This window comes from Oncorhynchus keta, unplaced genomic scaffold (genome assembly GCF_023373465.1).
Source record: "Oncorhynchus keta strain PuntledgeMale-10-30-2019 unplaced genomic scaffold, Oket_V2 Un_contig_8393_pilon_pilon, whole genome shotgun sequence".
NCBI lineage: Eukaryota > Metazoa > Chordata > Actinopteri > Salmoniformes > Salmonidae > Oncorhynchus > Oncorhynchus keta.
This window is the reverse complement of record NW_026290030.1, coordinates 38,850-57,625: the sequence shown is the minus strand read 5'-3', so window position 1 is coordinate 57,625 and position 18,776 is coordinate 38,850. Positions and strand designations below refer to the sequence as shown.

The window sequence follows — 18,776 nt, the reverse complement described above, 5'->3', positions numbered from 1 at the left end:
CAGATGAACAATTGGATTGAGATCTGATGACTCGTCAGGCCACTGCAGTAAACTGAATTCACTGTCATGTTCTTGGAACCATTCCTGGACAAGCCTTGTGGCATAATCCTGCTGAAGAAATCTATTTGCAGATGGATACACTGCTGCAGTGAAGGGAGGCACCTGATTGGCAATGATGTTTATTTATCTTGTGGCATTCAAACATTGTTCAACTTTTATCAAGAGGCCCAATGTGTGGCCTGAAAACACACCCCAACCATCACACCACCAGCCTGCAATGCTGACACACGGCATGGATGCATGCAGTGGTGTAAAGTACTTAAGTAAAAATGATTTAAATAACTACTTTAGTAGTTTTTGGTGGCACCTGTACTTTACTATTTATATTGTTGGCAACTTTTACTTCACTACATTCCTAAAGAAAATGTACTTTTTACTCCACACATTTTCCCTGACACCCAAAAGTACTTGTTACATGTTTTATAATTAGCAGGACAGAAAATGGTCCAGTTCACACACTTATCAAGAGAACATCCCTGGTCCTCCCCACTACCTCTGATCTGGAAGACTCACTAAACACAAATGCTTTGTTAGTAAATGATGTCTGAGTGTTGGAGTGAGCCCCTGACTATCCATAATATTTAATTTTAAAAAATGATACAAATGTGCCATCTGGGTTGCTTAATTTCAGGAATTTGAAATGATTAATACTTTTACTTTTGATACTTAAGTATATTTACAACCAAATACTTTTACTCAAGTAGTATTTTAATGGGTGACTTTCACTTGAGTAATTTTCTATTAAGGTTTCATAACTTTCACTCAGTCTGACAGTTAGGTACTTTTTCCACCACTGGATGTATGTCCTCGTGGTTTCCTCCCCCAGTCCTCCCATCAGCATGAAACAGCAGGAACAGGGATTCATCAGACCAGGCAGTATGTTTCCAACTTTCCAGTGTCCAGTGTTTTCATTCCTTGGCCCACTACAACTGCAGTTTCTTGTTTTTTGCTGAAAGCTAAATGGGAATCCATAATAAATCCACAAAAACTACCTTATTAACGATCATAGCGATCATCATTCCCCTGGTCAGTTTATGTCATGAAAAGAGCAGGTGTCGTTAATGTTTGGTACACTCAGAGTATGTTGTGTCTACTAGCTCATTCCCACAGAAACCTGCAGAGGGAAGCAGTACCACCCAGTCAACCATCAGAATCCAGTGTGAGACGTCTCACAGAGGATATTCAACCGTAAATTAATCTCAATATCTTTACAGTAGAAACTAACAAAACTCACCAAAACTGACAAGGTGCACACTGATCAGTAAAGTAAAGAGAGGCTAACATTCTATTACTCTCCCTTTCTTCTGCACAGTTCTCTCACAGTGAGAAACTATAGGATTACAAAAGAGTGTTCTACGCTTTCTTCATTTGATCCAATTCATCCTTGCCAATTATTTAATGACATGAGAATGAAGTCCAATCTCAGCTGGATTGAGAGAACTGATGAGGCTTCTCTCCTTTATGTGTACATTGGTGTATTTTTAAATGGCCCAATCTGTAGAATCTCTTCTCACAGTCAGTGCAGTGATAAGGCTTCTCTCCTGTGTGTATACGTTCATGTCGCTTTAAGTTGCACAGTAAAGAGAAACTCGCTGCACAGTCAGAGCAGGAGTAAGGCTTCTCCCCTGTGTGTATACTTTCATGTTGCTTTAAGTTGCACAGTACAGAGAAACTCGCTGCACAGTCAGAGCAGATGTAAGGCTTCTCTCCTGTGTGTGTTCTCTGATGAAATTTTAACCTAGTTGATGTTGGGAAGCATTTTCCACAGTCAGAGCAGGAGTACGGCTTCTCTCCTGTATGTTTTTGTTCGTGTGTTTTTAAGTGGCCCGGTCGAGAGAAACTCTTTCCACAGTCAGAGCAGGAGTAAGGCTTCTCTCCCGTATGTATGTATTGGTGAATTTTTAATTGGCTCGGTCGAGAGAAACTCTTTCCACAGTCAAAGCAGGAGTAAGGCTTCTCTCCTGTATGTTTTTGTTTGTGTGTTTTTAAGTGGCCCAGTCGAGAGAAACTATTTCCACAGTCAGAGCAGGAGTAAGGCTTCTCTCCTGTGTGTGTTCTTTGATGAACCTTTAGCTCAGTTGATGTTGTGAAGCATTTTACACAGTCAGAACAGGAGAAAGGCTTCTCTCCAGTGTGTATTCTTAGGTGTATTTTTATTTTTGATAGAAATAGGAAACTCTTCTCACAATGTGGGCAGGGGTGAGACCTCTTAGCTCTGTGATCTTCCTGCTTTTGCTCTCTGGATGTAGAGAATGTCTCAACATGGTCTCCTGTGTGAACAACATCAGAAGAACCAGTCAGTTGATGTGATATACATGTCAATCACATGTATTTTATGTAGCCCTTATTACATCAGAAGTTGTCACAAAGTGCTTTACAGAAACCCAGCCTCAATCCCCAAAGAGCAAGCAATGCAGATGTAGAAGGAAAGTGGCCACAAAACTCCCCAGCAAGCAGGAACCAAGGAAGAAACGTAGAGAGGAACCAGGCTCAAAGGGGTGGCCAGTCCTCTTCTGCTGTACCAGGTGACATATTTATTCATATCAGAAGGCTGCACAATACAAAAGGGAATAAAACTATTCTAAAAGGGGGTAAAAGTCGTGAAAATTATGAGCCATATCATCCTCCCCTCATCCTCACAAGGGTTAGTAACCAGGCTGTATCACATCCGGCCGTGATTAAGAGTCCCATAGGGTGGCGATCAATTGACCCAGCGTCGTCCAGGTTTGGCCCGGGAGGTAGGCCGTCAATGTAAATAATTTGTTTTTAATTGACTTGCCTAGTTAAATGAGTTAAATAAAAAAAATACTAATTTCATGGTACTTTAAAACACTGGCAGTTTGTCTACTTCACTTATTTAGTCTACTCTCTGATCACTCCAGATAGCTCAGTTAATAAAACAAATGCTGGCAATACTGGTGTGAAACCATGCACGTCTCAGTAGCATGAAATAACATCTACCTTCTCATTGAAACAGTTCATCATGAAACAGTTCTACACCAACTTTTCATACACAGTGAAAAGTTGGATTGAACAACAAACTTAGTTAGATAGAACCTGTTCTTACCATGAGAAACAGATGTCCCAATCTTCTCCTCCTCTTCTTCATCTTTAATGTTGACATTCAGCTCCAGTGTTTGACTGCAGTCTTCCAGCTTCACTGATGTCATCTCTGGACCCTGCTGTAAAAACTGGCCTCCACTGTCATTATCAGGACCCAGTGACTGTAGGTTTGGATTCAGTGTGGAAGGAGAGAGGCAGGCTGGGTTTGTCCTCACTATTGATGTTACCGGCCTCAGACTTAATTCTAGTCGTCCTGTAGTAACAATGAGAAACAGACACAAAAAGTTGTCTTGACTGTTCTGGAACTTTCTTTATTCTCTATTAAAATATATTAAATTTTTTTGTGGTCAATTATCTAATTCAGTGCTTGACTTGGACTGAAATAGGTGTCGGTACTCTTTATATTTAGATGCAGGAGCTCCACAATACTGTTGAGCTAATATTCTGTAAGAAGAACAAGCAATAGAACATTGAGGTGCTGGTCCTCAGCTCCAGTAAGCTCCTGTCCATCTCATTTCAATAGATCAGGTAGGTAAGCATTGACAACAAAACATGAATTAATTCAAAATTAGACAAAGTACACGCTACACAACGTAACTAAACTTAACCTATAGTAGATTTCTTGGATTTACATAAATTAATAAATGACTCAAAAACCATTAAGTACAAGGTTGCAGTATGTTTCAGGCAGCACTATGTACTATTTTCCTGAATAACCTTTTCTTCGCTGTATTATTGTATTTCCGTTCACACCATATTAACATTTATAGACAAAGAAACTGAATGTGTCTGAATATGACTACATAAAATTGTCTCTCTTTGACGCAGACAGAGTGGGCGCGGTGGTTTTCCCAGCTTGTGAATTCTACACAAAACCAATAACACGCAAAGCGAACCTAAAAATCTAAAATAGATTATGAAATTACCTTGAGAAAATGATGTACATACTCTCAGACAATCCCAAAGTCTCTTGCTATGTAGCTTGTAAAATAGTTATCATGTTCTTCACTTGGTTTGACACAAAAATAACACATGAAACCTTTACCAAATGTGATAATACCTTGTTACCTAGCATGGTATGACATGTTTTGATATTAGGAAGTTTAAACCTGCTACTACATACCTGTAGTAATACACAAGGGTTATCTACTTAACATGACAGTTCTGGAGATAAATATTTATATTTATTATGAAGAATGGTGGGTACCTGCCCCGAACTTCCTGTTCCCCCACGACCACAGTGCAGCCAGACAGAACAATGAGACAGATATTTCACCAGATGTATAAATGTGAAGCATCCGCTTAGCGTTTCCACTCACTACCAAATATGGTAGTGAGAGGAAGCTCACTGGCCGGCAGTGGGAGAAGATGGAACGAGAAGTATTTTGTCCGACATTCTGCAAATGTTCTAATCGATGAAACATATGATCTTAATACAGTTCTGTTCTAAATCTGTTCTGAACAGAATGCACTAAGTTTTGTAGACTATTCCCTTTGCAAAAGTTTTTAAAAATGTCTTTGTTTAGAAGGAATGTAAAGGCGAATTGAGTTATAGCACATTCAGCGCTTCAGAGGCGGCATTGACTAACAGAAATATAAAGAAATACGTGTAACGGATGTGAAACGGCTAGCTTAGTTAGCGGTGTGCGCTAAATAGCGTTTCAATCGGTTACGTCACTTGCTCTGAGACCTTGAAGTAGTAGTTCCCCTTGCTCTGCAAGGGCCGCGGCTTTTGTGGAGCGATGGGTAACGAGGCTTCGTGGGTGACTGTTGTTGATGTGTGCAGAAGGTCCCTGGTTCGCGCCCGGGTATGGGCGAGGGGACGGTTTAAAATTATACTGTTACATTGATGCTGTTGACCCGGATTACTGGTTGCTGCGGAAAAAGGAGGAAGGTCAAAAGGGGGGTGAGTGTAACGGATGTGAAACGGCTATGTGAAACGTGCATTCGGGGATCCTTGGGATGGCCCTACCCCATTATATGAGAAGGGTGGTGCTTCATTTGAGCCAGATGCTCCGGTACCTCTCATCAGGTAGCCTACCTCTTCTGGCATGAAAAAATATTTCTACTCTTTGCAATATAAAAATCCTAATTACATTTTGGATTCCTCTGTAACATGCCCCCTAAAAAACAAAGTGAAAACCTGATGTTCTAAGAATGTATTAATGTTGGGCCGAACCAGGTTTATGGTTTGTGCAACATTGTAGCCTATTTAGGCCAAGGCGTGGCCATTGCTGTGGTGAGAGAGAAGCACACCTGTATCTCTCACAGAACTAAAATGAGATTCACTTTCTATGATCTCTCTCCCTCTCTGTGCTGTTATAGACATGAGCCGGAAACTCATCTCTCCAGCATTGCACTTCTTCATGTATTTCCTGATAGAATAATAGCTGTGGGAAGTGTGTTGAGGTGTTTCAGCACTCTGCAGTCTGTTCAGAAAGAAATGAATTGGGAGTCCCATAGGGCGGCGCACAATTGTCCCAGCATCGTCCGGGTTTGGTACGGTTAGGCCATAATTGTAAATAAGTTCTTAACTGACGAGTTAAATTAAGATTAAATAAAGATGAAATAAAATGAATATAATATGCAGGTACGCAAAAGCCATGATAATGCATCCAACTGTTTATTATAAAGGTATTTTATTTAAATGTGTTCTGGTACCCCAGATTACACCCCCCTCTCAGCTGCAGATATAATGATGTCCAGCTTCTTGAACTTCATGTGCAGTACAATGAATAACTGCATCGGGTTTTACACCAACTCTCTCTGAGCAGATAGTCATCCCACATGACATCCCACCTATTCAACCACCAGAATTCAATCTGGACACTGATCCTCCAAAATGGAGGGAAGTAGAGAACGTTGTCCGAAGAGCAAGAGCGGCCTCTGCTCCTGGGCCTAATGGAGTACCATACAAGCTCTACAAGAATGCCCCGGATGTTCTACGCTTTCTTTGGAGGCTCATGAGGATAGTGTGGCAGAAGGAAATAATACCAAAGGCATGGCGAAGGGCTGGTGGTGTGCTAATCCCGAAAGAGAAGGATGCGACAGACATCAGTCAATTCCGACCAATCTCCCTTCTCAACGTCGAAGGGAAGATCTTTTTCAGTATAATAGCACAGAGGCTGTCCACTTATCTGGAAAGGAACAAGTACATTGATACATCTGTACAGAAAGCAGGCATTCCTGGTTTCTCTGGTTGCCTGGAACATACTAGTATGATTTGGCACCAGATCCAAACAGCTAAGAAGGACAAGAGAGACCTCTATGTCATCTTCCTCGACCTGGCCAATGCCTTTGGCTCAGTTCCCCATGAACTCCTCTGGGAATCCTTCAACATTTTCCACGTACCAGAACCCATCACTACACTGGTAAAGGCCTATTTCCAAGACCTGCAATTGTGTTTCACAACACCTGACTTCACAACAAGATGGCAGCGCTTGGAAGTAGGCATAATGGCAGGCTGTACAATTTCTCCTCAAGCCAAGCAAATCTCGAAGCATCTCCATAGTCAAGGGACAGCTTAAAGATGTGAGGTTCTGCATTGGAGATGACCCGATACCAACGGTATCTGAGCAACCCATCAAGAGCCTGGGTAGATGGTACAACGAAAGCCTCCGGGATAAAGATCAAGTGCAGCAAGTAAGGCAGGACATCGCTGACGGTCTTGAGAACATCAACAAGACCCTACTGCCTGGGAGGCTCAAGCTTTGGTGCCTACAGTTTGGACTTCTCCCCCGGGTAATGTGGCCACTCACCGTCTATGAGGTCCCAATAACAACAGTGGAGAAGATGGAGCGAACCATTACCTCATACGTGAAGAAATGGCTGGGTGTCCCACGATGCCTGAGTAACATCGGCCTCTATGGCAAAGGGGTCCTTGAACTACCTCTTACAAGTCTAACGGAGGAGTACAAGTGCTCTAAAGTAAGACTTCAGATGACATTGAAGGACTCCAAAGACCAGACCATTAGCAAGGCTGCACCTCTTCTACAAACTGGACGGAAATGGACATCATCCAAGGCTGTGCAGCAAGCAACATCAGCCCTGAGACACCAAGATATTGTGGGGAATATCCAGCATGGAAGAGGAGGCTTTGGCCTGGCAGCAAGCAAACCAACGTTCCATAAGGCAACAACATCTGAACGCAGGAAGCTGGTGGTCGAGGAGGTGCGCAGACAGGAGGAGACTGCAAGAAGTGCAAAGGCTGTCTCTCTTGCTAAACAAGGGCAATGGATGCGGTGGGAAGGCCTGGAGAGGAGAAAGATCAACTGGAGTGAGCTTTGGCAAATGGAGGCAAGCAACATCAGCTTCATCATAAGAGCTGTTTATGATGTGCTTCCATCACCAAAAAATCTACATCAATGGTATGGCGAGGACTCGACCTGCCCCCTCTGCCCAGCTCCAGCTCTCAGGCATATAATGACAGGTTGCAAGACCAGCCTCTCACAAGGCCGCTACACCTGGAGGCACAATCAGGTCCTCAAGAGCCTGGCTGCAGCACTTGAGACCAAGAGGAGTGCAACCAATTCATTACCTCCAAAAACAAGCAATCCCGTCAAAACAACAACATTCATCCGGGAGGGACAGAAAAGGCCCAAGTATCCTCCTACAAAGCCAGAAACTGGACACCTAGCCATGGCCCGGGACTGGAAGATGCTTGTCGATATTGGCCAGCAACTCATTTTTCCACCTGAGATTGCTTCTACCAACCTTAGGCCAGACATGGTACTCTGGTCCCCTTCACGAAAGGCTGTGTACATCATAGAGCTCACAGTCCCGTGGGAAAACTCTGTTGAAGAGGCCTACGAGCGTAAGAAACTGCGTTACACAGAGTTGGCAGCAGACGCAACTCAGCGTGGCTGGAATGCAAAGGTCTGGCCAGTTGAAGTGGGATGCAGAGGATTCGTGGCTTCTTCCATCATCAGGTTGCTGAAAGAACTTGGAATCCATGGACAGGCTCTGCGGCAGACCGTCAGAGCAGTTTCTCAAGCAGCTGAAAGAGGCAGCCAGTGGATCTGGATCAAACGGAAGGACCCTTGCTGGGCTATAACTTCATGACCCTCCACCACCACCTGACAACCCAATTCAGATCCCTCCAACTTGAGGAGGGCATATGAGGTATGCGGTCAGCTGTATGGCTGGCTCAGGGAAGAGGACGCCCCTGCCTTGCATAGTCCCGTGGGACATCTTAATTGGGCATGGGACACAAGCTAAGGCTTGATTACCCTTTAGCTGGCCGCCTTTGATGAGGGTGTTTAGTGATTAAAGGCCGAAACACCCACTGATTCGAAGGCACACTACTGAGGATGTGTCACAAAATTGACATCTTACCCCAGTCTAAGAAATAAACCTCCCATGCCACTCTGTCAACATCACGGCAAATCTCATGTGAGTGCATTCCATCTATTGGCACAATGGACAGTTAACATCTCGTCCCGTGTTTTATGATTCTATATCCTAGCTTTACATAGGGTGGTAGATACTCTTCATCAAACATCAATAATAGCGATAAACAATGCTCCTTTTTTACATTCTCCATACGGGTCAAGTATTTGGGTCCTTCTTCTTTGGGATTTGGTTGGAGGATCGCATCCAATTTTTAGCTGCATACACCTCCACCTACTGTACTGGTGTGAGGGATTCCACAGCCTACATACATTCAATTCATTGATACAGTAATTAATACAGAATTGCCCTGCCAAATATTAGCCCTCTAAAAATTGGGGAAAATGTTCCTGGTACGTGCAGGTGACTCATCTCCTCGGGCCAATTGGCAGTACACCCTGAACATTGTTCTGGTTACCAAAAGGGATATCTCGGTTTCAAGGTCTCAGCTTGGAGAAGAAGAAGCCTCGTGAGGTACTGGTCGGTCACATGCAGGAACCAAACGTTAAATGATGAATAAGGAATAAGCTAAATCATGCAAATATAACGTGTTTGTCTAAGCAGTATACAGGAGAACTAACGGGACTGCTCCGGCAGAGCTCCCGACCGACATGAACTCTGGTGCTTTAGGTTTGTTGGAACCTCTCCAGCTTGCTGATAATAAAGAATGATTCATTTAAGTTTGACTGAGTCCCTTTGTGGTGATTTTCCACAATAAAAACCCACCACCCCATTCCACTATTTAATACTATCTAGTCCTACACCAGACCACTAAACACCGTCTGCAGTAAATCCTCGCAATCCCACACTCTATTTTATGCGACTTTCTATCCATTTCTGCAGTACAATTAACAAACATGACTATAAATACTAAAAAGCCCACCTTGCGGAAGCACATATTATTACCATTACTCTCTCTTGGTCTCTGCCTCCTCACAGGAATCCTCTCAAGATCCCTCACCCTGTTCCCATCTTCCTCTACCACTCTCTTCACTGCTTCGCCATACTACACTTTCTGTACTACAACACATTCCTTCATCTCATGCCCTCCTGCACACTTCTCACATCTAGGGCATCTCATGCCCTCCTGCACGCTTTTCACATCTAGGGCATCTCATGCCTACATTCTGCTGTAACAGGCCCATTAACCTGACACCTAAAACACTGTAGTATTTACAGAACAAAAGTGCTCACGGGATAACTGACACTTCCTACCTTTACCTCTGCATCAAAACTCTACATGACAGACAATGTATTCTGTTTCCCAACGCTCTGCACAGGATCCATGTCTCACCTAATTGCGGGCAGCACAGACACCTGGAATCTTCCATTTCAACCGCTCCTCCTTAACACTTAAACCTAAACCCATTATCACTCCTTTCAGTGCCGCCCTGTTCCGGAGAGCAATTTGAGTCACAATTCTTGTCCCAAATCGTGAAATCCGGAGCGCCCGCTCCCTCTGGATATAAGAGAAACAATAAATCATTATGAGTCCACTCCGAGTTACCTTCACCAATCTTGTTGCTCATGTTCTGAGAGTCCTTTAGGAGCCTTTTTATGCCCTTTACTGAGAAGAGGCTTCCATCTGGCCACTCTACCATATAGGCCTGATTGGTAGAGTTCTGCAGAGATTGTTGTCCTTCTGGAAGGTTCTCCCATCACCACAAAGGAACTCTGGATCTCTGTCACAGTGACCATTGGGTTCTTGGTCATCTCACAGACCAAGGCTCTTGGAGGTTTTTTGATCATATCATTGGACTAAAATGATTGACACTCAAATGCAAGCCTAACACCATGTGCAAAGGGCCTTTGGGTAATGTAGCACATATTCAATGGTATCTCTTTTTCACTTTTCACTGTCAACTGTGGTTATTTTCAGCAAACTTAACATGTGTAAATACAGTTGAAGTCAGAGGTTTACATACACCTTAAACAAACACATTTCAACTCGGTTTTTCACAATTCCTGACATTTAATCCTGGTAAAAATTCCCTGTCTTAGGTCAGTTAGGACCACCACTTTATTTTAAGAATGTGAAATGTCAGAATAAAAGTAGAGAATTGTTTATTTCAACTTTTATTTCTTTCATCACATTTCCTGTGGGTCAGAAGTTTACATTCACTCAATTCGTATTTGGTAGCATTGCTTTTAAATGGTTTAACTTGGGTCAAACGTTTCAGGTAGCCTTCCACAAGCTTCCCACAACAGGGTGGGTGAATTTTGGCCAATTCCTCCTGACAGAGCTGGTGTAACCGAGTCAGGTTTGTAGGCCTCCTTGCTCGCACACGCTTTTTCAGTTCTGCCCACACATTTTCTATAGGATTGAGGTCAGGGCTTTGTGATGGCCACTGCAAAACCTTGACTTTTTTGTCCTTAATAAGCAATTTTGCCACAACTTTGGAAGTATGCTTTGGGTCATTGTCCATTTGGAAGACCCATTTGCGACCAAGCTTTAACTTCCTGACTGATGTCTTGAGATGTTGCTTTAAAAAAAAAAATCCACTTAATTTTCCTCCCTCATGATGCCATATATTTTGTGAAGTGCACCAGTCCCTCCTGCAGCAAAGCACCCCCACAACATGATGCTGCCACCCCCGTGCTTCACGGTCGGGATGGTGTTCTTCGGCTTGCAAGCCTACCCCTTTTTCCTCCAAACATAACAAACATAACGATGGTCATTACGGCCAAACAGTTAAAAAAAAATTTTTTCCAGACCAGAGGACATTTCTCCAAAAAGTACGATCTTTGTCTCCAGATGCAATTGTAAACCGTAATCTGGCTTGTATGGCAGTTTTGGAGCAGTGGTTCCTTCCTTGCCGAGCAGCCTTTCAGGTTATGTTGATATAGGACTCGATTTACTGTCGATATTGACACTTTTGTACCCGTTTCCTCAAGCCTCTTCACTGTTGTTCTGGGAATGATTTGCACTTTTCACACCAAAGTACGTTCATCTCTAGGAGACAGAACGCGTCTCCTTCCTGAGCGGTATGACGACTGCGTAGTCCCATGGTGTTTATACTTGCGTACTATTGTTTGTACAGATGAAGGTGGTACCCTCGGGCATTTGGAAATTGCTCCCAAGGATGAACCAGACTTGTGGAGGAATACAAGTCTTGGCCGATTCCTTTTGATTTTCCCATGATGTCAAGCAAAGGGGCACTGAGTTTGAAGGTAGGCCTTGAAATAAATCCACAGGTACACCTCCAATTGACTAAAATGATGTCAATTAGCCCATCAGAAGCTTCTAACGCCATGACATAATTTTCTGTAATTTTCCAAGCTGTTTAAAAGGCAAAGTCAACTTAGTGTATGTAAACTTCTGACCCACTGGAATTTTGATATAGTGAATGATAAGTGAAATAATCTTGCCTGTAAACAATTGTTGGAAAAATTAATTGTGTCATGCACAAAGTAGATGCCCTAACCGACTTGCCAAAACTATAGTTTGTTTTGTAACAGTATTTTTATTGGAATTTCACAATTTTCACCCATATTAAGAGATACTACAACAGAGACAAAGCACACAGAACAAAAACAAGAAAAACAGCACCCACTTACACATATCTACGCGCATATATATACACATACATACATACACATACCCATGCATATACACACACATACGCATACATACGCGCACGCACACACACACATACATACGCGCACACACACATGCATACATACATACACCATTTTCCTCTTCCCGCTCGGCGCTTCTCTCACCCCATCACCATCATTGCGTCTCTCAATACATACATTTTAAACAAACTTACAAACAGAAATTAAACAAAAAAGCTTAGTTTAAACCAAGAGGTTAGGTTCCACACATGTACCGTACAGTGTAGTTCTGAAATACATAGATCCCCGCCATTCTAAGAGAATCCTTGCAGCATAATAGCTGATAACTCAGGTTCTAGTAATTTAGATAAGGTTCCCATACTTTGTAGAACTGGTCTGTTTTAGAATGCAATGTACATGTCAGATATCCCAAACTATAGTTTGTTAACAAGAAATTTGTGGAGTGGTTGAAAAACAAGTTTTAATGACTTAATGACTTGCAGGTGCCTTGGTGGAAGAGTGGGGTAACATCTCACAGCAAGAACTGGCAAATATGATGCAGCTGGTGGCCACACCAGATACTGACTGTTACTTTTGATTTTGACCCCCCTTTGTTTAGGACACATTATTCCATTTCTGTTAGTCACATGTCTGTGGAACTTGTTCAGCTTATGTCTCAGTTGTTGAATCTTGTTATGTTCATACAAATATTTACACATGTTAAGTTTTCTGAATAAAAACACAGTTGACAGTGAGAGGACGTTTCTTTTTTTGATGCGTTTATGCTTTACCTCGTCAGCTCAGGGATTCGATCCAGCAACCTTTCGATTACATGCCCAACTCTCCAACCACTAGGATACCTGTACGTATTCATATCAGTAGGCTGCGCAATACAAAAAGGACAATACAACTATTCTAAAATAATCTCCTAAGTCATGAAAATTATGACCTATATCATCCTCCACTCACTATCACAAGGGTTAGTAACTATACTGACTCATTTCATAGAACTTTAAAACACTGGCAGTTTGTCTACTTCACTTCTTCAGTCTACTATCTGATCACTCCAGACAGCCCAGTTAATAAAACAAATGCTGGCAATACTGGTGTCAAACCATGCAGGTCTCAGTAGCATGAAATAACATCTACCTTCTCAATGAAACAGTGCATCATGAAACAGTTCTACAGCAACTTTTCATACACAGTGGAGAAGTTGTAACAAACAACAAAAGTAGATAGAACCTTCTCTTACCATGAGAAACAGATTTCCCAATCTTCTCCTCCTCTTCTTCATCTTTAATGTTGACATTCAGCTCCAGTGTTTGACTGCAGTCTTCCAGCTTCACTGATGGATCCTGCAGTGAAAACTGGGCTCCACTGTCACAATCAGGACCCAGTGACTGTAGGTTTCTACTCAGTGTGGAAGGAGAGAGGCAGGCTGGGTTTGTCCTCACTGTTGATGTTACCGACCTCATACCTGAGTCTGCAAATAGTATAAGAGAAACAGACACAAGTTATTTTCTTGACAGTTTTGGCAAGGTCTTTATTCTTTATTAAATATATATATTTTGTTCAATTATCTAATTCATTGCTTGACTTGGACTGAAATAGTTGTCGATAAACATTTTGGGTGCTGGTACTGTTTATATTTAGGTGCAGGAGCTCCACAATACTTTTGAGCTAAAACTTAATCTGTAGTAGATAAATGCATAAAAGACTCAAAAACCATTTAGTACAAGGTTACAGTTTGTTTTAGGCATCACTATGTGATATTTTCATTGATAACGTTGTATTCATGGTTTACTTCAAAAAACAATTGTATTTCCTGTTCACACCATAGTAATGTTTATAGATAAAGACAAACTGAATGAGTCAATATTATTTCACATGTAGTAAACCGATAATCAATACCTTTAGCTTCAAAACAGTAGTGCAACCGTAAAATTGTCTCTCTGCTGCATCCACACTGCCTGAACTGAAGTCTGTTGACACAGACCGAGTGGGGGCCGCCATTTTACCTCCCCGTGAATTTTTCCTTTCATGGAGTTCTACGGACAATTCCTTCGACCTCATGACTTGGTGTTTGCTCTGACATGCACTGTGAAATGTGGGACCTTATATAGCCAGGTGTGTGCCTTTCCAAATCATGTCCAATCAATTGAATTTACCACAGGTTGACAACAATCAAGTTGTAGAAACATCTCAAGGATGATCAATGGAAACAAGACGCACCCGAGCTCAATGTCGAGTCTCATAGCCAAGGGTCTGAATACTTATGTAAATAAGGTATCTGTTTTTAATGTTTTATAAATGTGAAAACATTTCTAAAAACCTGTGTTTGCTTTGTCATTATGGGGTATTGTGTGTAGATTGATGAGGAACGTTTCTTATTTAACCCATTTTAAAATAAGGCTGTAACGTAACAAAATGTGGAAAAAGTCAAGGTGTCTGAATACTTTCTGAATGTAGTGTATGTATTCATATCAGTAGGCTGGTACATGTATTCATATCAGTAGGCAGTAGGCTGGTACTGTATGTATTCATATCAGTAGGCTGGTACTGTATGTATTCATATCAGTAGGCTGGTACTGTATGTATTCATATCAGTGGTAGTGTATGTATTCATATCAGTAGTGGTACTGTATGTATTCATATCAGTAGGCTGGTACATGTATTCATATCAGTAGCTGGTACTGTATGTATTCATATCAGTAGGCTGGTACTGTATGTATTCATATCAGTAGGCTGGTAGTGTATGTATTCATATCAGTAGGCTGGTAGTATGTATTCATATCAGTAGGCTGGTACTGTATGTATTCATATCAGTAGGCTGGTACTGTATGTATTCATATCATTCATATCAGTAGGCTGGTAGTGTATGTATTCATATCAGTAGGCTGGTATGTATGTATTCATATCAGTAGGCTGGTACTGTATGTATTCATATCAGTAGGCTGGTACTGGTATTCTGGGCTGGTACTGTATGTATTCATATCAGTAGGCTGTATGTATTCATATCAGTAGGCTGGTACTGTATGTATTCATATCAGTAGGTATTCATGGGCTACTGTATGTATTCATATCAGTAGGCTGGTACTGTATGTATTCATATCAGTAGGCTGGTACTGTATGTATTCATATCAGTAGGCTGGTACTGTATGTATTCATATCAGTAGGCTGGTACTGTATGTATTCATATCAGTAGGCTGGTACTGTATGTATTCATATCAGGCTAGGCATATCAGTAGGCTGGTACTGTATGTATTCATATCAGTAGGCTGGTACTGTATGTATTCATATCAGTAGGCTGGTACTGTATGTATTCATATCAGTAGGCTGGTACTGTATGTATTCATATCAGTAGGCAGTTACTGTATGTATTCATATCAGTAGGCAGTTACTGTATGTATTCATATCAGTAGGCAGTTACTGTATGTATTCATATCAGTAGGCAGTTACTGTATGTATTCATATCAGCAGGCTGTGCAATACAAAGGGGAATAAAACTAATCTAAAAGTATCTCATAAATCTCATCTCATATCCTCCACTCAGTATCACAAGAGTTAGAAACTACAGACTAATTTAATAGAACTTTAAAACACTGGCAGTTTGTCTACTTCACTTCTTTAGTCTCCTCTCTGATCACTCCAGATAACCCAGTGAATAAAACAAATGCTGGCAATACTGGTGTCAAACCATGCAAGTCTCAGTAGCATGAAATAACATCTACCTTCTCATTGAAACAGTTCATCATGAAACAGTTCTACTGCAACTTTTCATACACAGTGGAAAGTTGGAATGAAACAAACTTAGATAGAACCTTCTCTTACCATGACTAACAGATTTCCCAATCTCCTCCTCCTCTTCTTCATCTTTAATGTTGACATTCAGCTCCAGTGTTTGACTGCAGTCTTCCAGCTTCACTGATGCCATCTCTGGATCCTGCAGTGCAAACTGGGCTCCACTGTCACAATCAGGACACAGTGACTGTAGGTTTGGACTCGGTGTGGAAGGAGAGAGGCAGGCTGGATTTGTCCTCACTGTTGATGTTACCGGCCTCAGACTAATCTGTCAGCCAGTAATAAGAAAGAGAAACAGATACAAAAGTTAGTCTTGACAGTTCTGGCACTTTCTTAATTCTCTAAAAATAGAGTTTATATTTAGGTGCAGGAGCTCAACAATACTGTTGAGCTAATATTCTATAAGAGGAACATGAGATCAAACAGTAGACATTTGAGGTGATGGTACTCAGCTCTGATGAGCTCCTGTCCAAGTCAAGCACTGATCTCATTTCAATAGATCTGGTAACTAAGCATTGACAACAAAACATACATTCATTCACATTAGACAAAGCATACACTTTAAATTAGGCTACACAACTCTAAAAGCACTTAATATATAGTAGATATCCTGAATTCACATAAATGACCAAAAAAATGTAGTGCAAGGGTGCAGTATGTTGTAGGCAGCACGATGTACTATTTTCCTGAATAACCTTGTCACTGTATTATTCCAATCAAAAAGCAATAGTATTTCCGTTCACACCATAGTAACATTTATAGATAAAGATAACTTGATATGTCTGAATATTAGTACACATGTAAAAAAAAAATTGATAATCATTACATTTAGCTCCAAAACAGAAGTGGAACCGTAAAATTGTCTCTCTGCTGCACCCTCACTGCCTGAACTGAAGTGTGTTGATGCAGACCGAGTGGAAACCGCTATTTTACCATCTCGTGAATTTTACACAAAACCAAAAACGACATGTTAAACGAACCCAGAAATCTCAAATAAATTGATCATAAATAAATATTACCTTGACGAAATTATATACATCCCCTCAGACTAACCTAAAGTCTCTATGTGACAATTTATCACGTTCACTCACGCGTTTTGACACAAAACATAGCACATAAAACCTTTATCAAACGTGATAATACCTTGACGTAGTTGTTACCTAGCATGTTATGACATGTTCTTTCGACATTATAACGTGCTATTACATACCAGTAGACATACATTTAAAACGGACACAGAAGTAGTCGTCTCGACTGCACAATTCTGGCGTTTCCTTGATTGCGAAGAATGATGTGCGCCTGCGCGGAACTTCCTGTTCCCCCACTACCAGTTTCTAAACCCAGAGACGTAACAACGCGAGACTTCAGAGAAGGCTTGTGAAGCGGACCAAGCCTGGGTTTGAGAAGTCAATGAGAGAAGTGAACAATTCTGATACTTTTGCAGCGTTTAATGGGGATCCTAATAAATACCAAAAATATTCCGTCGGCACACACTTGAAACATGGCCATTATTTTATCAATGTCATAACTGCAATGGCTTGTTCACAATACCTATCACAGGTAGCCTAGTTATTAGCGTAAGAGCGGGGCAAGTAACCGAAATGTTGCTGTGTCGAATCTTCGACATGACAAGGTAAAAATCTCTCTCTCTGAACAATGCAGTTAACCCCCTGTTCTGTTCCCTGGTAGGCCGTCATTGTAATTTAACATGTGTTCGTAAATGACTTGCCTTGTTAAGTAAAGATTAATTTTTTAAAATCACATGAGTAGGCAGACCGATGTAAAGTTCGTTTTATATTCATTAATTCGCCAAAAGCCTTTTAAAATGGCAAAAATCAATGACAAATTAATTGATTGTCACATGAAAATAGATATAGTTTACTCTAAATGTCTAGCATACTTTTACAACCTTTGTTTTGAGTAGAATTTCCAGTTGACTTGATAGAAATAAATGACATTTGATAGATGTAAAACTGTATAAAACAATAACTAATTCACCGTTTGTTACAGATCTATTTAAATCACAGAAACATGATTTATTCTATAAATGTCTAGATTGTCGCAAAAGAAACAAACGTGTTATAAGACGAGACAAAAACGTCAAGACAGGAGAGAGAAGGTACGTTTTCCGTTGATTTTGTTTAGTTTTATTTTGGGGATACATGAATTCTGCTGAACGAGGAAGTTAGCTAGCATTTTGGCTATCTGGCTAACTGCAGTGCCATAACCGTAGCTAGCTAACGTTAGCTGGCGTTATTGTTAGGCCTGCTAACTAGTTACCATATCACAATGTACAGAATATACTTTCCATGTAGTATGTTGGGTTTTGTTTGGATTAGCTAGGTAGCTTTCTAACCTTGACTAGCTACTGTAGCTAGCTAAGTTTCCTAACCTGAAGCTGACAAATAGCTATGATATGGTCGCTACTCGCTAGCTAGCTGGGCTCACCTTTGTGTGAAGCTAGCCACAATAACGATTATCCACATTAGTGGAATTTACGGCTTGCCTTCATAATAAAAGTTCCCCATTGGAAACAGGATGTGGTCAATCTTGGTTAGTTATACATATCTTTCGTGTTAGCATGCACTTTTATAGCTAGCTGGATAACACAATAACTAGCTAGTTATAGGCTTAAACCATGGAAAGCATGATGATGATAACTACTATAGGGTAATGTAGTGTCTAAATTGTCATACATTATTTTTCTCTACGACAGATTTCCACAAGGTCTCAGACTCCAAGATGGGAAAATGCCTACTAGAACGAAACATATAACAGAGACAGAGTTGTTGATATTCATTGTTATTTGTAACATTAAAAAGGAGGACAAGAAGACTATCCCGTTTTTCTTAATTAGCTACAGTGCTTTGGAAAGTATTTAGACCCCTTTGACTTTTTCCACATTT

At 41.1% G+C, this 18,776-nt stretch overlaps 1 protein-coding gene and 1 long non-coding RNA gene across 2 annotated transcripts in view; one reads left to right on the top strand and one right to left on the bottom strand.

Annotated features, from left to right (window-relative positions):
• Positions 1-645: 645 nt before the first annotated feature.
• LOC118382387 (zinc finger protein 660-like) overlaps positions 646-18,776 on the bottom strand; it is a 47,227-nt gene continuing 29,096 nt past the window's right edge. The window contains exons 2-5 of the mRNA XM_052512442.1: positions 15,901-16,138; positions 13,322-13,552; positions 3,128-3,376; positions 646-2,330 (exon numbers count right to left, since the gene is read on the bottom strand). Coding sequence (XP_052368402.1) covers positions 1,483-2,330; positions 3,128-3,376; positions 13,322-13,552; positions 15,901-16,003 — 1,431 coding nt within the window. The 5' untranslated portion in view covers positions 16,004-16,138 and the 3' untranslated portion in view covers positions 646-1,482. The remainder of the gene's footprint in view (positions 2,331-3,127; positions 3,377-13,321; positions 13,553-15,900; positions 16,139-18,776) is intronic.
• Positions 17,086-18,708, top strand: LOC127926816 (uncharacterized). Its single transcript, XR_008125172.1, has 3 exons — positions 17,086-17,503; positions 17,926-17,989; positions 18,587-18,708. It is a non-coding gene; the product is annotated as an uncharacterized LOC127926816 (long non-coding RNA).